This window comes from Carassius gibelio, chromosome B12 (genome assembly GCF_023724105.1).
Source record: "Carassius gibelio isolate Cgi1373 ecotype wild population from Czech Republic chromosome B12, carGib1.2-hapl.c, whole genome shotgun sequence".
NCBI lineage: Eukaryota > Metazoa > Chordata > Actinopteri > Cypriniformes > Cyprinidae > Carassius > Carassius gibelio.
In genome coordinates this window covers 11,679,704-11,706,333 of record NC_068407.1, presented here as the reverse complement: position 1 = coordinate 11,706,333, position 26,630 = coordinate 11,679,704, and the positions used below count along the sequence as shown (strand labels likewise).

The 26,630-nt window shown below is 38.0% G+C and overlaps 1 protein-coding gene across 1 annotated transcript; it reads right to left on the bottom strand.

Annotated features, from left to right (window-relative positions):
- Positions 1 to 1,851: 1,851 nt before the first annotated feature.
- Positions 1,852 to 26,630, bottom strand: mkxa (mohawk homeobox a). The gene is made up of 7 exons (XM_052570241.1): positions 26,362 to 26,630; positions 25,287 to 25,563; positions 22,846 to 23,005; positions 21,505 to 21,658; positions 17,551 to 17,880; positions 2,586 to 2,619; positions 1,852 to 2,441 (listed from the first exon to the last, which is right to left on the bottom strand). The coding sequence occupies exons 2-7, from the start codon at positions 25,460 to 25,462 to the stop codon at positions 2,249 to 2,251; spliced, it is 1,047 nt and encodes a 348-aa protein (XP_052426201.1). The 5' UTR covers positions 25,463 to 25,563; positions 26,362 to 26,630; the 3' UTR covers positions 1,852 to 2,248.

Genomic DNA, 26,630 nt, shown 5'->3' with positions numbered 1-26,630 from the left:
GAAGAAGGATTTCAGAGGATTGTGCAGAAAGCAAATGCTAATGATGAAACGCCAAGCAACATCTTGTCATCAAAAAAACATTTTTATTTAATGTTCCGTTGAAGTAAACAAGGTTCCTGGCGTAAAACTGAACATTAAAAGAAAATCAGAGAATAAATGTGATATTATGCATTCCTTCATTGGATAAACATCCAGTCTCTAAAAAAAAAAAAGTATATAACTTAACAAAAAAAAAAGTCAGACTATTATTACAAGTTTGTTTTTACAGTCTTTAATCATTTGAAATGTTCTAAAGTGTGCACAAAATAGCTGTTTGTCTGTCAGGTTCCTTTAGAGCAGAGTGTGCAAGGGAATAAAAAAAAACAAAAACAGGCTTAGTAAAACTCAGATTGATGCTTTCTCTTCTCTTTGTTCTCTGCAAAGGCCAAAAGAGATTCACACGTGATTTGAAAAAAAAAAGGGGAGGAAAATTTGATTTCAAAAGCAGATCAGATCATACATTTTCCCAGTTTTGTTTGGACATTTTCTAAAAATGTGCTACACTACTCAGCTGAGCAGGAAAACAGGGACATATTGGCTATGAATTATAGTCTCAGTGGATGTTTGTGAGTATTATTTTTAATACTGAAAAAAGGCAGAAGGGTGTAGTCAGATAAGTGCATGCAACTTTTTGAACAAGTCTCTTTGGCCTTCTCACCACAAGCAAAAAAAAGAAAAAAAAGAAAGGATAACCAACATAAGATAGTGTTACCTCGCTCACTTCAAAAGTGGCTTTTAATTCTCTAAATTACATACTTGGCGTCCATAACTCTAATGTAAATAACATTTGCATTAAACGATTTCTTTCCATTCAGTCAATACAAGACTAACACAGCTTGGTTGAACCAAAGGCAAAAACAAACTAAAAGAGCTAAAACCGCAGGACAAACAAAACGAGATTGCAAATCAGGTTTGAACGTTCACTGAATCAGAGATGTGGTAATACTGCTATGGTTTGTGTTTTTTTTCTTTTTCTTTTTTTTTTTTTACATGAAAGTGTCTCCCGTACTTCTTGTAAACAGCAATTTGAGAGTAATTCTAACCATCTGAGAGAGAAAAGGGGATAAAACACGACTGGCCAAATCATTTACCGCCTCCACTGAAGTACCTTGTTCAGAGTAGAAACACGAGAAGGCAACACCATAGGTTTAGCGCTGATAATGGATCATAAATATCCCTTTGGGTCACAGTCCTCGTCTCAAACAGATACAGAGCAAACCTTAAAGTCTGTCTCTCTCTTTCTCATTGTTTGTCTGAGACAATGTGCATAACTGAGAGCATGAGCGGAAGCAGAGACTAACCCAGCTAACAAAAACATGTTCAAAAAACGTTTCGTTACATTTCTCTGAACATTCAAAACATCCAAATATTATAGAAATGTACTCTGAACGTTTTGCAGCGAATAGCAACTAGAATTTTGTAGAAATGAAACATTCCATGAATGATAACGTTTTTGTGCTAATGTTATTAAAGGCAACATAAATGAACAAATGTGCTTTCAACATTACCGTAAGAATGTTCGTTGCCAAAGTTTGCAGAACGTTGCTTGTTAGCTGGGAAGGAAGGCCTGGAATTTGATGCTGGCTGACTGAACTTATCTCTCTGCTCAAGGCTATTGTTGGCAGGTGACAGTTGAAGTTTTCCATTTAAGAGACAAAACAATGTCGTAGTCACAGCCACATGAGATTTTAAGACAAAACATGCAGAAATGGCCTTAGGTTCACGTGCATGTCTTTGTGACTTGCGCTGATTTCATTTGAAGGTCATCGGCTCCTGTAGACTGCGAGAAGAGTGCGCTACACACTCCTCCTGTCGTTTCAACCCTTTTATTTCATTCAGAGAGGACAGGAACTGTACATTCTCACTAATCTCTCCTTTGAGATGCATGAAGGCACTTTGGCGCAATACAATACAAACTTCTGATTACTATCAAAATAAGTTAACATTGCAAAAGTGTCTCGTTCAGAAATACTGTCGTTACTGAGAATTCATCAACACTTAAAAAAAAAAAAACAGCTTGTGCAAACCAAATGAAATGCACAAATCGGTGTACTAAACAAGTGCTGCATTTCAGGGCACCTCATCGTACTCATAATAACAATAAAAACAAAGGAACCCCAAAAAATCTTTCATTATCAGTACCACAAAGTAATAAACAATATTCAAAACAGCTGAATTCCAAAAGGAGAAGAGCGGGATCTTCTGCGCATTAGTATTTGTGCAGGATAGGCACTTTAACAGTCTTGATTTCAGCTATGTGTGAGGATTTCTGGATGATGCAGCTGGTGGTGGCGGCGGTGGCCGTGTCCTTGGGTTGAGCCAGGTTAGTGAGGGCCATGGCTGCGTTGATCTCCCTCCAGTATGTCTCGTCTTTCCTCTGTCCCTTCTCCTTCTGCATGCTTCTGTAAACATACAAAAGGCCTGTTACTGAAAGATGCTCAGTAGCTGTATTCACAGTCATTCTTACGTACTATATCTGAAACCAAAAGTCGGAAATAATGTGAGGGGCTGTTTTTTATATGCATGGCAGTTCTGGTTATACGCACCTGTCAGATTTATTTGATCCGTGCTCCAAAGTCTCTGTAAATACAAGCACAGGACAAACCCAGTGTCAATAACAAAACAATGTATCTTAATGCTGCAGATGTGAAAAGTCCGAGTAAGATTGTAAGTAAACATTCGGAGGACTTGTTTATGTGTAGGTCTGTGCTTCTTGTGTGAATGGAGAGAGATGCTTCAGTAATTGAGACTGTAAAGGCTTGTTTCCATTTACTCTGTGAATGGTGGAATCTTCCATACCCAGATGCTTGGCACAATGATAATGTGTTATTTGTTAAATGCAGAGGTCAGCAACACACTTAGGGCTAATTACTTAATGATAATCACCAGTTCCTCTACCACACACGCACACTCACTTGTGTGTAAAGGACTGACAAATTAAACATTTTTGTAGGTAACACACATGATATATTTTTTAATTATATGTGAAAGTAAAAATTACATAATTATCTTTTGCACGGTGTCTACACTGGACACGAGCAGGCCGCTGCGTGACAAAATATTATGAGACTCACTATAATCAGTGATGCTGTCTACACTGAATGTGGCACGACATGACACTGGAAACTGCTGCTGCATTCTACTTCTGACGTATTGACACCAATTTCAAATGATTTTCAATGGTAGCTTTGTCGTGTCCAGTGTAGACAGTCTTTAGCTATAGCTAAATTAGTTATATTTAGTTGATACATTCAATTAACCACATTTATTTAATGTTTTTATCGGTTTCTACCACAGAATAAAAAAGTTAATTGCATTTTTTTTAAATTCTTACTTCATTTCTTGAAATTCCAATTTATATCTTGCAAAAATTCGTCCATGTTCTACTCACCCTCGAAGCATCATAGGTGTATGTGACTTTCTTCTTTCAGAGTAATCCAGTTGGAGTTATATTAAAAATTGTCTTTGCTCTTCCACGCCTTTCAATGTAGTAAGTGGGTGTTTGTTATCAACAGTCCAAAAGACGTGAAATAAAGTGCGTGCATATGTAATAAAACGTCCCTCACACTGCTCCAGGGGCTGAATAAAAGCCTCCTGTAGCAAATCCATGTGTTTTTGTAAGATAAATATCCAGATTTCATACATAACAAACATTGCTGACTGTTGGGACCCAGAAGATGAGCAGGCGGATGTCATAGTATTTCATCACTGCATGGTTAGTGACAGGTGGAGAAAGAACAGAACAAAACACTGGTCAAGAAGTAGAAGCAGAAAACAAAGATTTGTAAAGAAAAATGTAGATTTTTCGAAATAAGCCAAGAGGAGACTGGTTTTCCTTTAATTGAAACTTTGTTTCCTTTGCTCCTACATTTCTCAGAGGCGCACGTCTTCCATCTTCCTAAATCTGGATATTTATCTTTCAAAAACACATTTTTTGTAAATGTAAAAGCAAAAGCTTTTTGTAAAAGCCTTTATTCATCCCCCAGAGCCATGTGAGGGACGTTTTCTGAACAGTTGACAACAAACACCCGCTTACCCCATTGAAAGGCTTGGAAGAGCAAAGAAAATTGTAAATATAACTTTGGATTATTCTGAAAGAAGAAAGTCACATACACCTATGATGCTTCGAGGGTGAGTAGAAAATGGACGAATTTTCATTTTTGAGTGAAAGAACCTTTTAAATCAATAATGAATTATGAGGCTGCTAGTCCTGAATTGCAAGTACAAACTGCCCCAAATAACAAGCATGTCCTTTTTCCTCTTAATGGACATGCATAACCCTGCGATCTTTTAAAATGATTGTAAAGAGATGTATGATATTAGGCCAGGCTGATTTCTTACTGGACATGACAGTTATGGTTTAACATGCCTCACACTTTCATCTAGGATGACTTTTACAGGCGCTGAATCATTCTCTAAATCCAGATCAGGGTAGCATTTGTTCAGTGAGTTAAACCCCATGCCTTTATTCCGGATGTCTCGGTTCTCCCCCCTGAGGCAATGCTTCTCATGCGTTCACCTCATCCCATCCCAAACCTTGTGCTCACACACACCCCTTGGATCCAGAACGGACATTGGAGCTCTGCCTGAACACCTGCAGGGCCAAACAGCACCTAATCATCCCCAACGGCTCGTCTGAGCCGGTGTTAAACTTGTTTTTCTGTAAAAACTGTTCACATGTGCGCTGAATGGTAACTGGGTGTTGAGGAAAGGCCAGCATTACCGCCTGAGGCTGGTGTGAGGCTGATTGGGAAATATCCTGTTGTGCTCAGCTTGTTCAGTAATAGTTTTACGCGGCTGAGAATGAGTGTGTTAGTCAGAATAACAGTGAGCTTCTCTCGAAACTCACAGATGTGTTTGGGATTCAATTAACCAAAGCGGAGTGTGTGATTGCGAAACAAGTAGTTCATGTGAAGATGGAATGATTAAAGATTGTCCGTCGGGAAAACTCGCCTTAATTCATACAGTCTGAGTTTCATTTCTCTTAGTATTTTTCTGGATAATCCCATAATGTTCCTGTCACAATATTTAATGTCTTTTTTTTTTTCTTTAACTGTATTTGTATCAGGTTCACTGCGCTGATGTATCACTTTTCTCTTTCTGTATCTCTCTATCTGGACAGGATTTGGTTGTGGTGGTTGTCTGTTCTCAATTGTAGATGAGCTTTTTGATTTGCTGTTCTTATTGCACTTGATACAAACAACACATCTAGATCTGTTTTTTGTCAAAAGCAGATATTCAGTCCTTCACTGCACATGCCCATAAACATTGAAATTATTACACAACCCCCCCCCCCCTGTATTTAGCTCTTCCAAGTTTGCTCTTCTCTCAGTCTCGTAACTGTCTGTTCTGTCTTGGACAAGCTCGTTTATCAACGGTATGAATATGATGATAAATACAAACAACATAGGCTGCTTAGAGACTGTGAAAATCCAGGTTTGGTTTCCTAAAAATACCAGCTCCAGGACTGAATATGTATTTGATTTGGACAGCATTCAGAACTGTTGCTTTTGTCTTTCATTATTACCACAGTGACAGTAGCTCAGTTCACTCTCTTGGCAGTTGTACAGCTGGTTTCTACTGACAACCTCTAGCCTAACAAATAAAGACAACAACAGTCTCCCGTTCCTCACTCTTAAATCATGGCCGGTAATGGTATCTATTCTACTAAATAACATGAATCTAATGATGGTCAGGAATAGAAGAAAAGAAAGAGAGGGAGCGCAAGATGTAAAGCCTCTAGAATAGAAACACAGATCAAATTTGAAAAACAAAAAGGAGAAAATGAAGAGAAATGGCTACTGTCATGACACATCTTTTTCTGCATCAGTTATTGTTCAGAAATACAATATGCAATGACTTCAACGCATCTTACATTATGAACAGTTTAATTTATAAAAATAATCATTCGGATTATTTTAAGGGCTTAAAGGGTTAGTTCACCCAAAAATTAAAGTTAGCCTATAAATTACTCCCCCTCAAGTCATCCTAGGTGTATATGACTTTCTTCTTTCAGACGAAGCCAGTTAGTTATATTAACCTTTTCAGTGGTGAGTTTAAAACTTTCTAGTGGTCCTCCTAGAGTGAGTTTTTTTAAATGAATCAATTTCTCCCGTAATAAGTAATAAGTGGCCGGCAGAGCCGAACAGTAACGGAGTAAATTTACTTGAGTACAGTACTTAAGTACAATTTTGAGGGATCTGTAATTTACTTGAGTATCATTTTTGGGGAGTACTAATGACTTTACTCAAGTACATTTGAGAGGCAAATATTGTACTCTTTACTCCGATACATTTCTATCCATAACTGTAAGTACCCGTTACTTCTTCGGCCCCGTCCACACGGAGATGGAGCTTACCCCAATCTGATCTTTTTTTCCCCTCGTCTCAAGAAATGTCGAAATCGGAAATAAAAATCCCATATATGGGACCATACCGCTCAAAGGGTTAAAAATAGTCTTTGATCTTTCAAGCTGTTTAATGCCACTCAGCGAGTGTTGCATGCATCAGTCCAAAAGTAGTTAAATAAAATGTGCCCGTCCATAAAAAAAAAAGTGTAGCGAATTGATGCGTTTTTGTAAGAAAAATATCCATCAGTTCTGAGCAGCAAATGCACAAAGCCGATGTCTATACATCATCTGCCTGGAACTGCTTCCGTGTACTACAGTGAGCACAAGCTACATCAAAGTGATTAATGAGCAGCGCTCTCCTCCACCCTCAATACTCATGGCTTAAGTGCCCTTGAGCAAGGCACTGAACCCCCTGGGCGCTGGATATAGCTGCCCACTGCTCCGGGTGTGTGTTCACTACTCACTGCTATGTGTGTGCACTTGGACGAGTTAAATGCAGAGCACCAATTCTGAGTATGGTTTACCATACTTGGCAAATGTCACGTCTTTCACTTTTATTCACTTTTTATCTCTCTCTCTCTCTCTCTCTCTCTCTCTCTCTCTGTTTCTCTCTCTGTTTCTCTGTGTGTCTCTGTCACTCTCACTCTCTTTCTAATAACTTCATTAATAACTGCATTAGAATGGTATCAACGGCTCAAGCCTCCAATACCAGCTTTAAGATTATGTTTTGGAACTAGCAAAAGGGCATTGGATGAGATGCGAAAGAAATAATCCTACTCTCAATAGTGATTTTTAAGTACAAAAACCAGACGAATGTCTTTAAATATATCATCTGATCGATGTCTTGAGGTGTGGTAACCATAGTATAAGCAGAATAATCGACTCTGGGCCATTGGCGTTGTGGCCACATCACCACCTCGGGTGTGCATTATTTTTCTAATAATTCAATGCCCCGTTGTCAATTATTCCTTACATATACACTGAACAAAATTATAAATGCAGGACTTTGTTTTTGTCCGAATTATTCATGAGCTGAACTCAAAGATCAAAGACTTTTTCTGAGTACACAAAAGGCCGGTTTCTCTCAAATATTGTTCACAAATCTGTCTTAATCTGTGTTAGTGAGCACTTCTCCTTTGCCGAGAAAAAAAGTCTAAGATCTTTGAGTTCAGCTCATGAATAATGGGGACAAAAACACAAGTGTTGCATTTATAATTTTGTTCAGTGTATGTGTGTGTGTATGTATATATATATATATATATATATATTGTTTATACACATAGAAAATGTTTGGTGTCATATAAAATAAATACTTAAATGTTTGTAATAATACTAATAAATTTAGTATTCATCAGCATGACATATAAAAAAAACATTAAAAAAATATAAAAAAACAACAACTTTGAACTCTATACAGATATGCTGATGTCTGTCACTCATGCTGATGTGATGTCTCCGGCAGTGCTAAGGGGGCTTGTCTGCACGGTGTATTAAGCGACCCTCTTTTGGGAGCAGACAGTGACTCCGCTTTCTCCCCCAGGGAAACTCTTGTTGAAAATTGGGTGCGGACCCACTGCATTTTCCAAATGCTGCTGCCTAAAATATCTAAAACTCTGATTTTTAAAAACAATAGCTGAGCCAAAGAAATTATAAATCCTCTATAAATCAAAATGTGTTAGATGTTGCTATTTTTCCATTTTTGCAGTGCTCTTTGCTACTGAACGGGTCTGTTTTGAAATGGCACTGTGGGCTATGAGTTGGGGGACTTGTGATACTCCATAAAAATGTTGCTAAACAGGCCTGGTGTGTTGAAAATACCCCAGTACACTTACAATCACCAAGGTAAGTGAGAAGTGAAAGAACAGAACAGAAAGAAGTGCAAAAAATGCAATTCTATCTCTGCCAGGTAATGAGAGATGTCAGACAAGCAAACACTTGCAGCACATGTATGATCTCTGTACACTACATATTACTGCACAAACAGCTTTCAGTTACACAGACAAATAATGGCATGTTAATGGATATGACAATGTTAATATATTTGGTCTTGGCAAACTAGATTTAACTTGTATGTTACGGCTGCTATGAGCACGCAAGATATGCCGCTGCTGCATGAATAGGCATTTTATTAAAATAAGCAAATAAAAAATATTTTTTCAGAATGTCTACTTTCGTGTTGCACAGAGGAAAGAAAGTCACAGATGTTTAAAATGACATGAGGGTAAGTAAATGATAAGAATTATTTGAATTCTTTGGTGAATCATTCCTTTAAAGAGACACATCAACACTGGACGATCAAAATTCACTAAGACACAAAACTCCAAGCAATGATCTCAAACCCTGCTCGTCCTTCAAGCAGAAATAATACTAAACCTTGCAGCCAACCTATTAAAGCATAATCCGGCACATCCTTTACTGTACTATACTGTCAGCACTCAGTAATCACAAGATTACACACTCTTAAGAGAGAAAATGGCCATTCTCATTGACTAAGATGTCAATGCAAGCAAGCTGATCTTTCTGTCCCTCGACTGCAAAAGCTTGGGACATTAACAAAACTTGAATTCAAGGGTAGCTAATGATTCGTACATGTAGAACTATACAGGCAGGGTTGAATGGACATTGGCAGCATTGGACAACTGGGTAAAATATTGCAGACAGGTCTGTTTTCGTGCAAACTCTCAATGAGCAATCACAACTGAGACAGAATGGCATCATGGTTGGCATGTCAGAGCAGACTGGGGCTGGAAATATACCTCTATCCGTCCGTTCGTTTTTTCTTTTGATCATCCATCTATCAGCTGCATGAAGAGAAGTGACAAATGGAATCTGGGCAAGATGTCATGACTTTTTTGCTACGGAGCCACGCAGACGAGAATGGAAAAAGACGTCAACGTCAATCTGTGGTGACTGAGCGTGGCACGTACTGCTTCTAAATCATCGAGAAACATCCCAGCATGTAGCACAAAGAGAAGCGGATATAGTTCAACAAGATAACCTGCTAAAATGACTGAGCATCAGAAAATAACAGACAATGAATTTGTCACATTTATAACGCAACAACCAGAGAAACTGGAGAGGTATTCACTGTTTCCCAAATCCATGACCATAATCTCTGCCTGCTTTTACTGGTTTATAAAATATCAGTCACATCTTTCACAGCCTTTCAAATAAAGGGAAGGAAAATTAGTTCTGCCCAAAGCAGACAGACATCATCACTTCTTGGTGTCTCATTTTTACTCCAGGCGTCCAAAGTGTGCTTGAGAAAAAATGAACGTTGTTCTTTAATATTGTCACTGAAGGCCTGTGAATGATGTTAAAATGAAGTTGGCATATGTCTCTTCTCTGCTCTGCCAGCTCTACCCTTACTAGCTGTCCAGGATGGCAGCCTCCTCCCCAGTTCATCCACTCCATCGGCTTTCTTTCGAGTGTCTGTCTCTTCTGGTCATTCTCTAGATAAATCCATCTTAAACTGTCTTCATTTGTCTTTTGGTTTGCTTCCATTTTTTTAGACTGTTTCCTGTGATCATTTCTGTTCTGTTTCTCTCTTCAACTCGTCTCTAATGTTCCGTTTTTTTAAACCTAATGTCATGGTTCTTGTTTTCCCATTGCCTTCCCAGATCATACTTTTGGTTGAGGTTTCATTCACTGTAATGGCTGTCTTTAAACTATTACTGACTCCGTTCTTCCATTCTCTCCATTCCATTCACGTTTATCAGTGATCGCTGCACTATAAATATCCATGATATCCTCTGTTTCTGGGTCAGGGTGGTTGGAAGAGGCATGAGGCCCAACAGAGGAATGAAGAATGATAGTGATTCTTCCCACATGATATTTTCTCGTATTTTTTAAAAACTCTCCGTGGTGAAAAACACAACAGTCTGGACACTGTTGGACTTCCTTTCCTCAGCCTTTGAAACAAAGCACATTAATCTGTGATGGATCAAACTGCGTCGAGGGTGCTGAAATGTTCTGGGCTGTGGATTTGACTGGCGAGCTTGAAAGAACAACCAAACAGTGGCAATACTGTATGGGGGTAAACAGAGTGAGCAAGAGAGAGATCGAAAGAAAAGCATATTTCAGCCTCATGGACACATGGCCACTCATAAACAGTAAAGCTCATCTTAAGACAGATTTTATTTAATATTTGTAGGATTTCTGTGCGTCTGCACAGCAGATGACAAACAATGACAGTCTGATCATGGCCAAGTCATGTGTGAAATCTTCCCATCATTTTGTATTTACAAAACAATTTAAGAAATTCAGTTTAAGAAAAAGTCAGTTTTGAAACTTCATGAGGGTAAGTGAAGGATGACAAGTTTTGGGTGAACAAGAAAGTTAACAAGAACATTTTTGACACTGATCTGTTCACGATGAAGGAAACACTCACTGTTTTAACATTTTTTCTCAAGAGGAATCCAATCTTGACCATTCAGGTGACTTCGAGGTCATCCATTGGCTTCCTGTTCTGGACGTGGACGAGTGGATCTGCTATTTGCTAATGGCTGGACAAATTATTTTGATCTCTTACCCTATCGGTACCTATAAAAGTCCCACAAACAGACTTCAAACACACTAGCTAGAGGACATAGCACGCCACTGAGGTATTACAAGACAGTATCTGCACTCTGACGTCTGTCAGGAAGAGAGACCGAAGGACAAAGAGAGGGAGAGAGAAAGGCTCATACTGAAAGCATTTGCTTAAAGTGCCGTAAGACTTAGATAAGGCTCCAGCTAGAACGCATCACAAACCTTTTTCAGCTCCAATAAAATTCAGTTTTTTTTAAGCTTTAGTGTCATTCCAAAATGGAAAAAAGAAACTTTGGAATCATTGCAAATGATTTAGCAGAATGGAAAAACTTGTTTTGATCTGGCATTACAAGTTTGTATGTTAATTCTGCCCAGAGATGAAGACAGAATTGCTTTCGACTGCAATCTCAGAAAAAAGAAAAAAAACCTGTGATTGAATATAATATAACAATGTTTGAAAGTGTTTTCTGAACTAAATAATGATTGCAGACTTGATCCAAAAATACATAGTTAAATGAGTTGCTACCATGTTCCTTTTGAGGTTCGCTCACACACACTTTCTTTCTTTTTAACATGCGCTCTTTGATTCTATTATTTCTATTTTCATCTTGTGAAACTGACTCATTTTGTTTCCCCCCTTCCCTCAAAACTTTACTTTCCAAGTTAGACAAATATGCACTGGCCCTGCTTTACTATTTCTGCTGATCTAATTGTCAAGGTCTTTCAGTTTCAAGCCATTAGGTTCTCCACCTTCATCTAATAGCCTTCCATTCATTTACTGTTTCTTTCCTCCTGTCTGCTATCTATTCTCACATGTAAGCAGCCAGAGCAGTGTGTGTCTGTTACTGTTTACATCTCTCCTCCACACAAATCACCATCGACACACACTTACTTTTCAAGTGTGCCTCGGACTATTTGTAATTCATCACGATATATTGCTCTTGAGCTTCAGAACAGTTTATACACAGAGCCGTGCCGAGACACTAAGAATTCAGTTTTTGGAATATGTTTTGAAATGAATCATTTTCAAGTTACAAATGGCTCCAAAATCTCAATTACAAAAGATGGACGAAAACTTATCTAACAGTGTCTGGATACACAAAGAATGTTGTAATAACATAAGATATTTATTCATGCTACTAAGAGGACGCTTACTTGCTCTCCGAGATCCTTTTATAAACCTACTGAGAATACTTAGAATTTCTATTTAAAAAATAATAATTAGAATACTCTTTACAATTTAATCATAATTATTTTATTATAATTATTACATTGTAAAAAATGATTTATAAAAGTCAGTAGTACAGTGCCTTAGTATAGTAAGTGCAATCACTTGTATCATATTTTCTTCATCTCAGTTTTTGATGTGGCTTTTATTGTGCATTATTCCCTATTTTAACTCTCTTTCACATTACTTCAGATTCATCCTCCAATTTCTAGCTCATCTCTCAACTCCCCTTTCTTCCTTTCCTACTCCCTTCCTTCATCTCTCTTTTCTCCACCTTGCACTTCTCTCAGCATTCTCTCCTCTCTCTCCCTTTGATGATAGATGATGAGACCCAGTCCTGACAACTGTAACCTAGAGTCTGAAGTAAATCTTGGCTCCAGCCTCCTCTTTCTTTGGGATTGTACAGTCTTCCCTTCTTTTTTTTGTTTTGTGAGGGATGGAGTGGGAGAATGGAGAAAACTACAATCTCAGTGTTTCTGTGAGTGCATACTGCATGTGTACTTGACATGAATTACTTTTAAAACTGTTTTAAACAGCATTATATTATATTATATTATATTATATTATATTATATTATATTATATTATATTATATTATATTATTATACAGTACCTATGAAATGCAATTTACCTTATAAATTAATTTATATTTCAACCAATGGTTTTAATGTTGATCAAAAAAGGCCATGGGCATGTTATGGCTCAACTACACATATTCACAACTGTGTATGTATGAGAATATTTATTACTCTGAATAAATAAATAAATAAAAACATACAAAGCTGCCACTTGGGTGGAACACATTACTACTTTTTTAAAGGGTACTGCTCTCAGTTTTTTTCTGAGCATGTACTAATATAACATAAAATCTAATGGTGAAGCTTAATATTAGAGTTTTGAAGAATGAAATGAAATAGAGATGTTTTCATAAGTGTTTTCTGCCAGTTGAGATGTGCATAGCAGAGCTGGATCAATCATTGTCCTGCTGCTCTGTGGTCAGTGAGCAGTCCGCTACCGTAAATCAGGCAGTTCAGCATGTACGCTTTAAATGCCATATCCTCGCCGGGCTGTTTCTCTAAATTACACATCCCTCCCCCTGCACTGTATGTCACTGTCAAACAACACTAAAATATGTAAGCCAAAGCCTGTCGTGCTTTGAGAGAAAGAGAGACTGTCAAGCTTTTTAATGGCATCAGACTCTCAATGTTTTTATGTACTGTATGTGGTTGGATGTGTAGAGCAATAAAAGTGTGCTGTGTATTTCCAGCTGTACACACAGAGGGCTGTCAGTCATCTGATGAACAGCAGGTCCTGCACATTAATAATGCCTGAATTTACGTGCTCTCACTCGGTTGCATGTTTAGGCTTGGATGAATTGCCCACCTGCCTCTGATCGCGGTCAGGTTGGCCTGAAATCTACTCTAATGTTTCTGAGTTGGAGAGATTGTACTTTTCTTGGACAATGACTTGTTTAACATATTTCTGCCTCCTGCCTCTGTTTAATGTCCACTGACCTTGAAAAAGAATGTCTTTTCATGTCATAAAACACAGGTGACATTCTTGGTTCTGTGAAGAAATATATCTCACAGAGCAGGGCTAACACACTAAAGCACAGCAAAACAACTGATTGGAAAGAGAGAACCTTACCAAAAATGTTTCTTTCTCTCTCTCTCTCTCTCTCTCTCTCTCTATGGATTTTATTTCTTTTTATATATACATTACTGATTACAAACATATAAAGAATTTTTACTTTATATTCCTGGGCAATGAAGGAGAGTCATTTATGCCTTTATGCCTTTACCGTTACTTTTACTTATGATAAATTTAATGCATCCTTATAAATATATCCTTTTTGAACGGGTGTAATAGGCAGCAGTACCAAAAAGCCTGAAAGTTAGATTGAAGTATTGAGATATATATCACTTTCATCTTATTCATTTCAGTTCCCTGAAGCATAATATCATAATATATTCATAAACTCCTCAAATGACACATCAGTTACAATAACTGGATCACACAGAGTCCGTTGAAAGCAATATGAGGACAAATAACATGTCTCTCTAGAATAAATGGTGCGGCAGCCAGTTTATGTCCCACGTGATGCACTTTCCCTTTCCACCAGCCACTGATGCAACCGGTGAAAATACATCTAAAGCGTTAGACAAAGTTCTGAGAAATATTTTCCTGCATGCTCTCACTTTACTGCGAGCTCCCATCTGCTCTGACAGTGCGGCATAGTGATCTATATCATACAGGACGGCCCCGAAGCCCGTACCATGCATGAAGGGAAAACACTGAGCGAGATTCCTGCCATTAAATATCCCATTAAAGTGCAATTTGACATAAAATCCCTGGCATGTGCCCTGGAATTCTCTCACTTCTTGTTTTCAATGAAACTCCCATCAGGGTTCCCGTTGCGTTTTATTTCGTATTTTTCTTACACAATGGCCTCTTTAGTTTTCCATCAGAGGCTTTGCTGGCCTGACGGCTCCTCTGCCACGTCTGATCTGTGAAAATCAAGTGAGGAGTGATAGAAAGGAAGAGAGAGCTCCTTTATATCCAATTTGTTCCATTAAGCTACATTTAACCAGTGCATTCTGAGATGCCACTTTGGTTTAAAGATGTCTGAGCTAAAACATTAGCGTCTTGGCTAACACAGTGCAGAGACAGACAGACAGCTGTTTTAAAAAAAGACAACATAGACCATAGATCTAAAATTTCAACCTCATGCCGCATTAGTCTGAAACTTGAGGAATATTAGTACAAAAATATTCTGGAATGTAGAAAGAAAGAAAATGGAAAGAAAGAGAATAGCAGAGGAAAAGAGGGAGTGAAATCTTAGGAGGAAACAATACAACCCCCTTTTAACAAGTAACAAGATTGAACGGCAAATTCAGAATCGATTTAATTCAGAGTTTAGAGAGTTTTGATCTGATCGATCACTTATTCACTGTTGTGATGCTGCGTGATCTTTTCATCTGCAAGCTGACAAACAGACACTTCATCTACCTAAAAGCCATCTGAACACTTAGCAAGGAAATGGTATTTATTATGAAAGCGGAGGAAAAACCACATAACTCATAAATATTCTTTAAAAGAATAACTGCGTCTTGGAAGAACTGATTAAAACTGAAATAAGCAACAAAATACACCCAAACTCGTTCCCTCTGTCTATCTCAGCAGGTGTCTACATAAGCAGCCTTGCATCACATAGCACACAGGGAGCTCAAACATTAGTCCAGAAAGTAGTTAGCAACAGCTTTTGGGTTTGAAGAGAATTCCAGCGTTCTGTTCCTCAGCCCCGACATAATGCAAACCATGTTTGTCAGTTAGATATGGCAAAATGAAATGAGAAACACAGTAACACAAAGATTGCACGGCGAGGTCCCCGAGGCTCGATGTGAACAACAATATTTAAGCGAAGAAGTGAAGAGTAAACAATATTATCAGTTATGAATCCTGTCAGGGCAAAGACGCAGTCTTCTGACCTGAAGAAACTCTTTCTCAAAGAGAAGAGAGAGCAAACACATGCGCTCGAAGGCCTTCGTCGCAGACACAGTATCTCACAGAAATTCCTACCAATTATCAATAGAGGCTGACATGCTTCCAGATGATGATGAACAGGGCTTAAACAATTGCCAGAACTCTCCCGAAACATATTTGTCATTTCAGAACGTCTAAAAAGATTTGCGATAACATCACAAACACCTGGAGGACTTAAACAGCAAATGGAGCAAATACAGCTGACTGTGAGGACTGCAGACGCTTCCTACCGAGAGACTACGAACCAACGCTGACCTTAAACAGACGACTTATAGAGGCCTAAACTTTGGCAGAGCTTGACTTTTTCGGTAAATGAGAAATGCTGGGTTAAGTGAAAGCTCTAGAAAGTCATTATCAAGCAGCTGCAATGAAGAAATTGGTGGAAATTGGCCGAAAATGCTTCATTACTTATTAAGATATTAAGAAGCTATTTGTTTTATAAATACCATCACTAAAAAACACAAGTAAGATGTTTTTAATACTCACCAAGGCTGCATTTATTTGATTAAAACTACAGGTAAAACAGTTTAAAATCAGTGTATTTTAAAATGCAATTTCTTCCTTTGATTCCTTTGCCATTTCCAATGTCACATGATCCTTCAGAAATCATTCCAATATAATTATATTATATATTATATAATATATATATATTCCAATATAATATAATTTTTTTTTATTGAATGTATTTATTTTGGGGATTTTCTAAAAAAAAAGTTCAAAATCATTATCACTTTTAAATATATATTTTTTGTAACAATGTAAAAGTCTTTATTGCCAGTTTCAATTAATTTAATGTCTCCTTGCTGAATTAATATTAATTACTTTCCCAATAAAATGTATGGACCCCCATATTTTAAAACAGTAATGTAATGTATATACAGTAATGTATATATTGCAGAAACCCACTGAATCTCGTTAAAAAATACATATTTCATAAGTTGTTTTAAGAACCTCTCAAATGTTCTGAAAGCTGAATTCAGACCTTCTACAGTGACCTACGTTATGTATTAGTCTACTATTAGGTGAGATGTGGTTATGTTTAAGATACACAATAAAAGAGACTTAAAGAGAAAATTCTTTGGGTCAGAGTTGGGCTAACTTCAGACATGATAGAGACCAAAATTATGTTCCACACACACACACACACACACTTAGGCTTCTGACATGTTAAACCTAAAGTTGATATACACTTCCACACTTGCAATAACACACAAACATCTCTTTCCTTCACAAACTGTCTTTTGATTAAAGACTTCTTGTTTCTTAGTAGTGGACGTCGGACATGAACTCAAAACTGTGTTGAGAGAAAAAGTGTGTAATATTGAAAGAAAAACAAAAAACAAGAAGATAAGGAGCGAATGAAGATTGAAAAGAGAGAATAATTGTCTGACTGACTAAAGAAGTACTGATAGTTAATGGGCTGAAGACTAAACCAGGATGAGCTATGTTTACTGTACAGTATGTTCTGTTTCACTGCAAGTTCAAATCTGTACTTCCATGACCTTAAACGTTTTATCAAAAGTACAAAGCTTAATATAAAAGCGTGCATTCTTTGAACTATTGAACTGCAATATTTTCAACTTACCAGTATTTTCATACTATTAAAAACGTATTTCATAATATCTGCAAACGTCAGGTTGAAATGAAATGATTTATAGAGCTGTGTGTATGTGTAGAATAGAGAAAACATATGACCCCTCTGTGACTCTCCTCGTTGTAGAACAAGAAGCCAAAATCATACATAGACCAAAACACAGCTGATACTGAGCTAAAGAAACAGCTTCAAGATGCCCTTCTTCCCCACAAAAAGCGAAAGAGAGACACACAGACAAGGAAAGAATGCAAGACTGGCAGCAGCTCACCAGTTCTGTAGATAAAGTTGGCTTCTGTCTCAGAAGAAGACGGTGACAGCAGGTCTTCATCATACTCATTAGAGCTGAAAGAGCCTGAGTGGTTCCTCCTCCTTGCGTCCATTACACCGTTGGCCACCATTACGTGGCGGAGCGAGTCGTTAAGGTAACGGTGCAACAGACTGCTCTTGTATTTAGGTGGCGACACGTAGTCATCAGCCAATGAGGCATCTGCAGCGGCTCGAAGACCCGCACCCACAGCGCCACCTTCCTTCTTGATGACGCTCTGGTACATTGGCTTGCTGAACTCCCCGACCTGGGCCCGTGCTGCTGGGTCACCATCTGGATGTGATGCAGGATACATACAAATATGTCAATGCACATTTGAGAAGACATTTGCAAAAGAAAAGGAACTGAACTATAAAACGTCAATATTTTGATCTCCTGCCCTTTACGCCATCTCAGCAGGGAGCGACACGGTCACATTTTAATTGAATCACCCTTCTCTTCTGCATGACCCCTCCAGCACACTGAAAACACTTGACTGGATTACACTCCTTGAAAACATGGGCCTCCCAACTGCAAGTGAGTGTGTCCGATCAAATTTGGTGCTGAGAGACTGATAACAGCTACAGCAGTGAAGCAGAGAAACACTGAACCTACTGCAGAATGACATCATTTGAGAAAGTAGGAAAATAAAATATAATAACAAAATAGTGTTCAAATATATTTACATAAATTCAATACAGAAGTGCAAAATGTGAAATATAATTTTTTTCAATATGCATGTGATAAAATTAACAAAATAAAGTCAAAACAAACAAGCAGACCGACAAAAACAACAGCTATTCTACTGTTCAAAAGTTTGGTGGTTTGTTCATTTTCTTTTTAAAAATTAACACTTTTATTTTATTTCAATTATTCAGGAGTGACAGTAAAGAAATGCATAATGTTATAAAAGATTTCTATGTTAAATCTGTTTCCAAAAAAAGGAGCAACTAACTGAGCAGTTAATATCTGAATAAATATCTGAATGATTTGTGAAGAATCACGTGACACTGAAGACTGAAGTAATTGCTGCTAAAAAAAAAATTATTTAAACTGTGATAACTTTTTTTTTGTTGTATTATTATTTGTATTTTGTATCAAGTAAATGCAGCCTTGAGATTTCTTTAAGAATTTAAATGAATAAAACTTTTGAATGGTAGTAAACAGAAAACAAAGAATTGTATAAGGCCAATGGATTGCTTTGACTATATCGATTTTCATTTATCTACTCTCACACAGTAGCGGCTTTAGTTCTAGACTGAAGTGTAAATGCAACAACCGCGTGATGTCCATTAATCATGGTATGGAGTTGTCTGTTATTTTTGCCAAAATACTGAAAATCGCAAGGACAATTCGAGAGATAAATAACTCTGGTAGAACGGCAAGTGATAAATCGTCTTGATTTCATTTTGGTAACAAAACCAATAAAAGTATTAACTTTCTCATCAACAGGGGAAAAAAAAAATTCTTCGGACATTCCGATGTCATATATCAGCTTTGGAGAGAGTGTGTTCAGTTGATCTTTTCGTTCCGTTGATCATTCTGTAAAAAACACCCAATCATTCATCTTTTGTTATTTGCTCAGCCACCTGTAGTCCCATCAGTGATTCATTAAAGAACAGAAATGAGAGACACTGACTTGTTTTATTACTGGATGATTTGTGAGACTTTGTTTGCTCATTCTTGAAAGAAAACTACCTGGAGCATTACTACTGATTGTAATACAACAGAATGGATGGTCCAAAATGACATTGTCACTAATATCACAATTACAGAATTAATACTTTTGCTGCAGAACAAAATTAGATCATTTATTACTTGAAGTTCCACCATTTCTATTTATCTCTTGACTTGTCCTTGTGGTCTTTAGCACTCATTTTGCCTCTCACACATATGTCTTCAGTCAAATCTATACAATTACTGTCTTCAGCAATTTCTTTTATAACAAGGTGTGTTGATTCCTTTTTTGTTTTGATTTACTCATTTAAGAAAGCCATATTACTTTTTTCTCTCTCTCTTTTTTCTTAGCGCATCAGAAGCACAAAAGCTCATTTTTTAAAGATTGTTTTAGTCCACACTAAACCTTGACAACCATTCCATAATGTAGGAAACAAAGGTAAACACACTGGAGTTCACACAAACGCAACATTTCCTAGGATATGGGGTTAGGATTGCGTGAGTGAATGCCTCCTAAGTGAGCTAGGATTTCACTTCAAGGCTCTATCTTGACTCAAATGTGTGAAGAGTGCGTCTGAAGCTCAGATCTTCTGTAGCACATAATTACTGAGCTCAGACACGGGAACGACAGACCTGATGAAACGTCTGTGCAACAAAATGTTCCCTCTAAACAACAAGACATTTCATACGCATAGTAAACAACTTGTATGATGTTACATGATGTTTTAGTTGTATAATCACGGCTCATAATATGTGGGTGTATCTCACAGAAAATCAAAAGTTTAAAAAAGTGCATTTTCTATGGATTTTTTTTTTTTTTTTTTGCAAAAAATTTTTTTTGCACATAAAAACTTTTAACAATATAGCAATACAACTAGTTATCAACACACTTTCATAAGTATTGAAACAATACTCTTTGATTCGAAGTTCTGTGGAATTTGAGGTCTAAGGTTAAGCTAGGCTGCTGACATGGTTTCTCTGCCATTTTTTGGTGTAATGAAAAAAAGGAAGTTATTTGTAGGGTGAGACAGATCTGAGAGGCACAGACTTGGGCATTCCTCTTCTAACCACAGCGTGTGTGTCCTCATCCAAGACATCTAATCAAGGCACCAAATACAGAGTGTGTGTTTGGAGGTCACTGTTAAGCACAGGGGGATGATAAGTGTTCTGACTGAATGTCTCATTGTGTGCGGATGCTTATGTTGAGCGATGCGGCCAACAAACATGCAGTCTGTCAGACAGCCAGCGACATCCCTGTAGTTGCAACGCCTTAGCGTGTGAATTAGAGCGTGAAAGAGAGAAGGAAAAGAGAAAACTTTTGATAGTTAGTTAGGATGTTTTTGTGTTTGTGCATGTAAGCACAAGATTGTGTGCGAGTGTTTGTGGTTGAGTCCTGACGCCCCGTTGTGGTGTGTTAATCACAGCGTGCATGACTGTCTGTAAGCCTACGCGTCTGTCCGGTTAACTTAAAGACAGAGGAGGATGCACACACGAGCACTGCGCTCGACATACCCCGACCCTGATTTATGGCTCGACTGCTATACGATGCTATAAAAATGTTTGGAGTGTTGCACTGACTTCGTTGTAATAAAACATCCGTGTTTAAGCGTCCTGTCTGGCCTCTTTCTGCTACATGCAGAATAAAACCCCAAACAGTTTCTTATAAATACCGCAACACTTCATACAACACAAATTTAGCACCAGGATAGGTGAATTTTTTTGTGCTTGTTTGTTTTAAAGAGCGGTTTTACTTGCACTCTGTGCATACACTAAACCAGTGATGAATAGTGTTTATTGCAGTATCTGTGTTGTACAGTACATGTCTGACTCATCTGCACCTTCTCAAAGGGATACCTCATTAATTTACTCACCTTTCTAGAACGAAAACTATTAGGGGCATTAATCATTAATCATCATAATGGGCTGGAATAACATGACGGTGCATAAAACATGACATTTTATTTTTGGGTGAACTATCCCTTTAAGTGTGCATTTCCTCACCACAAGCATTGTGGGCATCCAGTTAGTGGTTGAGCAATATGAGTTTTTCAGTGACGGATTGTTAAACTTTACATTTAGTCCTTGACACCCTCGCTTTCAGCATCACAGTCAACCTTGGCACTTCTGTGAATGCGAGTGTGTGTTTTTGGTAAGTCTCCAAGGACACTGCAAGAATAATTAGGCTCGGTTGTTTTCACACGTGTGATTGTGTGAGCAAGCATGAGTGAGTGAGTGTCGTACCATCAGAGCAGGAGTCATCGCTGCTGACGCTAAGTCTTTCCGCGTTGCCCTGGACGTATTTGTTGTAGAGTTTGATCCTAAGGGCCCAACTCAGATCAGGCTGCCGAACTGTGTTCTTCAGCCGCCGTCGAGCATTGGCAAACCAGTTAGACACCTGGGAAAAAAGAGAGAGTGTTGGAATGGTATTGAGGAAAGAATGACCAATAAATAAGAACTATGAATGTTCATAAAAGACACAAAAGATTTGTTTATTATTGATTTGGTAATATAGATGTGTGTGTTTGGACTAGAAGCTCCATATACTGCTTTATTTATGGGGAAACTATGAAAACTATTAAAAATAGCAGGCTGATGCCACACGCAGATATCCCAGGAACACTGTGAACGTAACATCACATTAAGTCTTCTTCAGCTGAGACGATGACGAGCTGGGTGCTTATTCTGGCCTCTGCCACTCTCACCTAATAATATTCCTTTTCCTCAGCCCGACGTCTGTCTTTTTGCAATAAAAACAATATTTAACCCAGCCTTCTCCATTTCACAGAGACCAGAGACCATCAGATGTTATACTAGGAAAACTTTTCCTGCCCGATACACTTCAGGCCACTTATGACAGGCATTGTGCTTTAAAAATGTTATTCAAGCTTTGAGTTTCCTGACCTCTGCTTTATATAAAGTTCTCAAAGAGCCACATTTTTCACTTTATGCTGATCAACGGAGGCCAGATTTTGAAGGAAGCACTGAGTACTCTAGCAATGAGAAAAGTTCAGGTGTTTTCTAAAGTCTAGAGATGTTCAAGATTTGTTCAGTCACGTATGATTATTTATTCACTGAAATTGAGCATAAGTTTTGGGTTTGTAAGTCTTTTTTTCCCATATTGCAGTGCCGTCTGCTCACATTTTTTAACAAATGGGTCCTTTTCATGAATATTAGAACCAGATTAAATTTGTAGGGTCATCCAGAACAACATCTGTAGGCTGGGCCAATTCTTAACCAATTTAGAGAACATGTTTATGTCTTCATGCATATACAGAGACACAGACTGAGACAGATATGTACACACAAACTGACACTCAGCACGGACTGGAAAAACACACATGTGAAGAGTTAAACACAGGCCAGAATGTCTCTGAATTTTTATATATATTTATTGGTTAAACAATAAAAAAAAAAAAAAAAAAAAACCTTCACTAAAGTTGGTTGCAACTTGTGTTTGGAATGAACACCTGCATTTTCATCTCAATGTAAAAGAAAACTGTCATTTTAATAATCCTTCTGTCAAGAACTAGTAGCTCTTGGTAGCACGTGTATGGAAAAGTTGTGGAAAATGAACTTACTCACCTGCACAAGTGTCATTTGTGAGCCAAGTGCAAGAAGGATTTTCTCTGTTTTAGTGGGGTACGGATTGTCCCGGTGTTTGTAGAGCCACTGTTTCAAAGGCCTGGCCATGTCTTGCAGAGCTTGCCGTTTGTGCCGTACCTTTCCTGGGTTCTGACGAGACCTGTGGAGAAAAACAAGCCGACACAAGCCACATAAACCTCATGACAATTACACAAGACTTCAGAATGGGCACTGGTGTGGAGAAATTCCATAGGATTGATTTATTACAGATTTTCCACAGTGAGAAAAGTATTTTTAATTCTTTGGGGGCATTCTTGCTGCCTTCTGTTTTATTGCTAAGAAATGTCAGGAAAATAATCGACTAAATATATTGAAGAATTATGTTTATAATTATAATTTTTTTTATTATCAATAGGAAATAACAACCACCTTCATCTGAAAGTGACATTAAATGAGCAGACCAATGACCTCATGGTAAATGTTTAGAACGTTTTGTAAAAAGAAAAAAAAAATTACATTAGAAATACAGTGCAAGCAATGTTTAAGAAAAACGTAAAAAATGTTATGTTCAATTTTAAAATATTCTGTAAGGGTTAAATATTCTTACATGAGAGCCTAATTAACACTCATGCTCTATAAAACAAGCATCATGCTATAATTAACTCTCCCAGTGAGGGTTTTTCATTCAAAATCTGTTCACAGTCCGGCTGCAAAAAACAATAACGCTGCACTGAAATAGCTCCATGTCATCCAACATCTGCACAATGACACATGTGCTACGTATTCCTCTAGAGACTGGAATCGTTGGAAAAAAATACAAATAAAATAAATGAATACAAATCTGCAGATATGCACAACAAAATGTTTACAAATTCTGACAGTCACATTTATTCTCAATTCATGTTAAGTATCACACTTTTTAAAATATAGGTTCTTTAATGGTTCATCTTTCATCAGGAACCCAATACAGGTTCTTTAGATCAACAACGCATTGGTTTCAGCAGGCGGTTCTCCAGAGAGAGAGAAAAAAGTTCTTAGTAAAACTTTTTAACGTAGCATCGGCCCATCAGTTTTTCTACTAATTGGAACCTTTATATTCAAGAGAGAACAGAATCTGGTTGTTTAAACCTGTAGATGTCAGTATGGCGCTGTTACTGTATATCACCTTGATATCGTCCAAAAACCTGACTGCACATTTAACATATTTTCCCCAACGCTCCGAGGTTCATGTTCAGCAAATATTTTCCTTGTAACCCAGAACTGTATTAACAACCTAAATACGTTGTTTTCCCTCCCTGTTCTCGATATCGGCGACACACACCTCTGTATTTATATTAATAATTTTCATTAGCAGTGATATTCCCCTTGAGGCGAGCAGCGCGGGGATAGTGTTATCCTATTGGCTCCTCTTACACGCGCAAACGGACCTTCGGTAAGCGCGAGCCAGACGCACCCGCTGCGGAGGATGTTTGCACAAGTTTTTCACAAGACATCACTATTATTAGGCTCGGTGTTGCTGTGTATCGCAGTCGTATAATGAAGCACTGTGTTGTCTGCAAATAGAAAACAGGCTGAGGTAAACAGCTTGGGGCGGTGAGGCTGAACGCGCTGGGTTCGGAGGGCAAATAAGGGATTACATGGTTTCTTCTTGCACCCTCACTATAAAAATATTCGTGATTGACTGGACCACACATACAGTTGAAGGAAATGTTTATTTATTAGAAACAGGCCTGGACGTGTTTTAAATTTGCTACCGAACACGCATGACCTCATGTACCCCAACGACAAGCCCCTGCTAATTCAGCACCATCGACAGCGACTTAATTGAATTGTGAATATTAATTTCCTGCAATTCTCTTTTTGAAACCTCAACGTATCCTAGATAAGAAGAAGGCGAGCAGGCTGTAAATTCAAACCATATGCTCTCTAACCACAACTGAGCGCAAATCTATGGAAAGAAAACACAAAGACTAAGAAAAGTCAAACAGTTGGACTTTTCACCGTTGGCTCTAAAATTGAACAACTTGACGTTTATCTTTAATAAGGTTCTCCTTGCTGTCACGCGGTTAAAAGGAATTAACAGTGTTAAAATGACCACAAGATGACTTAAACAGGCTATCATTATATTCTTTTTTTCTGTTAAGTATCTTAGCAGAATAATTAGGCTGATTATTCCGTCATGAAAAATAAACGACGTGCAAAGCAGTTATCATCCACTGTGAAAAAAACAAGCTTTAAAACTTGCGGTGCTAATGTGACAGTCTGCAGTGAACTTCGAATGAGTTTTCTGATGAAGAAAATCGAGTGAAATTGATGGAAACAAATGTTTCACTTAATGAAACATAATGAAAATGCAACTGCTTCATATTTGGAGTATTGTTGATGGATTTTTTTTTAACCTGTAGTACATTTGACAAGAGACACTGAAGTGTGTGACATACCCGGGTCTCCTGTGCCGGATGGCTGAGCTGTCTTTGATGACTGGGCTGCTGGCGAGAAGGTCCGGATGCTGTCCATCTATCACCTCTAAATAATTTCGACTGCTTCTTTCCACCTCATTCGCCTTCTCCTCGAATAAAACCTGGCTGCTTAACTTATTAAACACAATTGTGTTCATCTTTGGTATATTAGTCCTTCTTTCCCCCAGTGTCCGCTGAACGCGCCCTGGCCGCCGAGGGGATGCCCTACTCAACGGAGCCGCTGCGCCTTGTCAAAATCCTGTCAAACAGAAAAAAAGATGACTTTTATGTTCACTAGCCTCGGCGAGTTCCCCCAGACATACATCTCAAACAAACTTAATTTTCTGTAGGTAAAAACTTTTTTCATTTTAATGTAAAGACGCCGAAAGAAGATCACCTCAGTCAAAACAAAACACTCAAACCAATTAAGCGCGAGTCTGAGACAGGCGCGCGTGAGGAATATTTGATGACTGATATGTTTGAAGCTTCTGTAGAGTTTATTTGTGCAAACTTGCATAACACCAGAGGTATTTAGAATGAATGATGGCTGTTTGACACAAGGAGGTCTATTATCCCGCGTTGACCGGTCAGTAACACATACATAGCCCATTTCATACGACTAGAGCAGAGCGTGTGTCATTACTGTAGAAATATTTGCTTATCATCTAGTCTACTTCAATTGATGCCATTATATATATATATATATATATATATATATATATATATATATATATATATATATATATATATAGGCTATATATCGTACTTTTTATCTTCTTCTTTTTTTTACACCCCCCTATGTAGAGAGAAACCGATTTATGGGAGATTTTACACCCCCCATGTAGAGAGAAACCGATTTATGGGAGAACAAAAGTTAACATTTAGGGACCTTCTATGCAATCCACAGTTGTGCGATGGAAATTTACCAAAAAAAAATAAAAACTGTATGACATCCCTGTCATAGTTCAATAAATGTGACGCGACACGACTCACTTAGTGAAAACATTTAGAAGTCATAACTGAAAACGCTTGTAAAATATAGGCCAAATGAACATACCTGAACGTAACCCCTTCTGCGTCTTTCTGTAAAATGTAATCCAGTTTCCAGTTTCCCATTCCCCTCTCACATGTTCTCCGCTCTAAGATCCTGTGCGCAAACCACACGAACCGCTTTCGCCTCCGTGCTTTATTCAGGCGCGCCCGGGAACATGAATACACGACTCGTCTCGTGTTTCCCAGCTCAGCGGCTCAGACGGCGAACATACAGTGATTGTTTTATGCCGGTTCCGCCGCCCTGCTGGGGGAGGCTACCGGGAGACATCCAGT

What these genes read in the sequence shown, in the direction of transcription:
- mkxa (XM_052570241.1), bottom strand. Translation starts at nt 25,462, where the DNA reads ATGAACACAATTGTGTTTAATAAGTTAAGCAGCCAGGTTTTATTCGAG. An exon ending in CAACTTTATCTACAGAACTG is followed by an intron (nt 2,620 to 17,550) that starts GTGAGCTGCTGC and finishes TTGTATTTACAG; the next exon opens with AGACTTTGGAGCACGGATCA. An exon ending in GGATCAAATAAATCTGACAG is followed by an intron (nt 2,442 to 2,585) that starts GTGCGTATAACC and finishes GTATGTTTACAG; the next exon opens with AAGCATGCAGAAGGAGAAGG.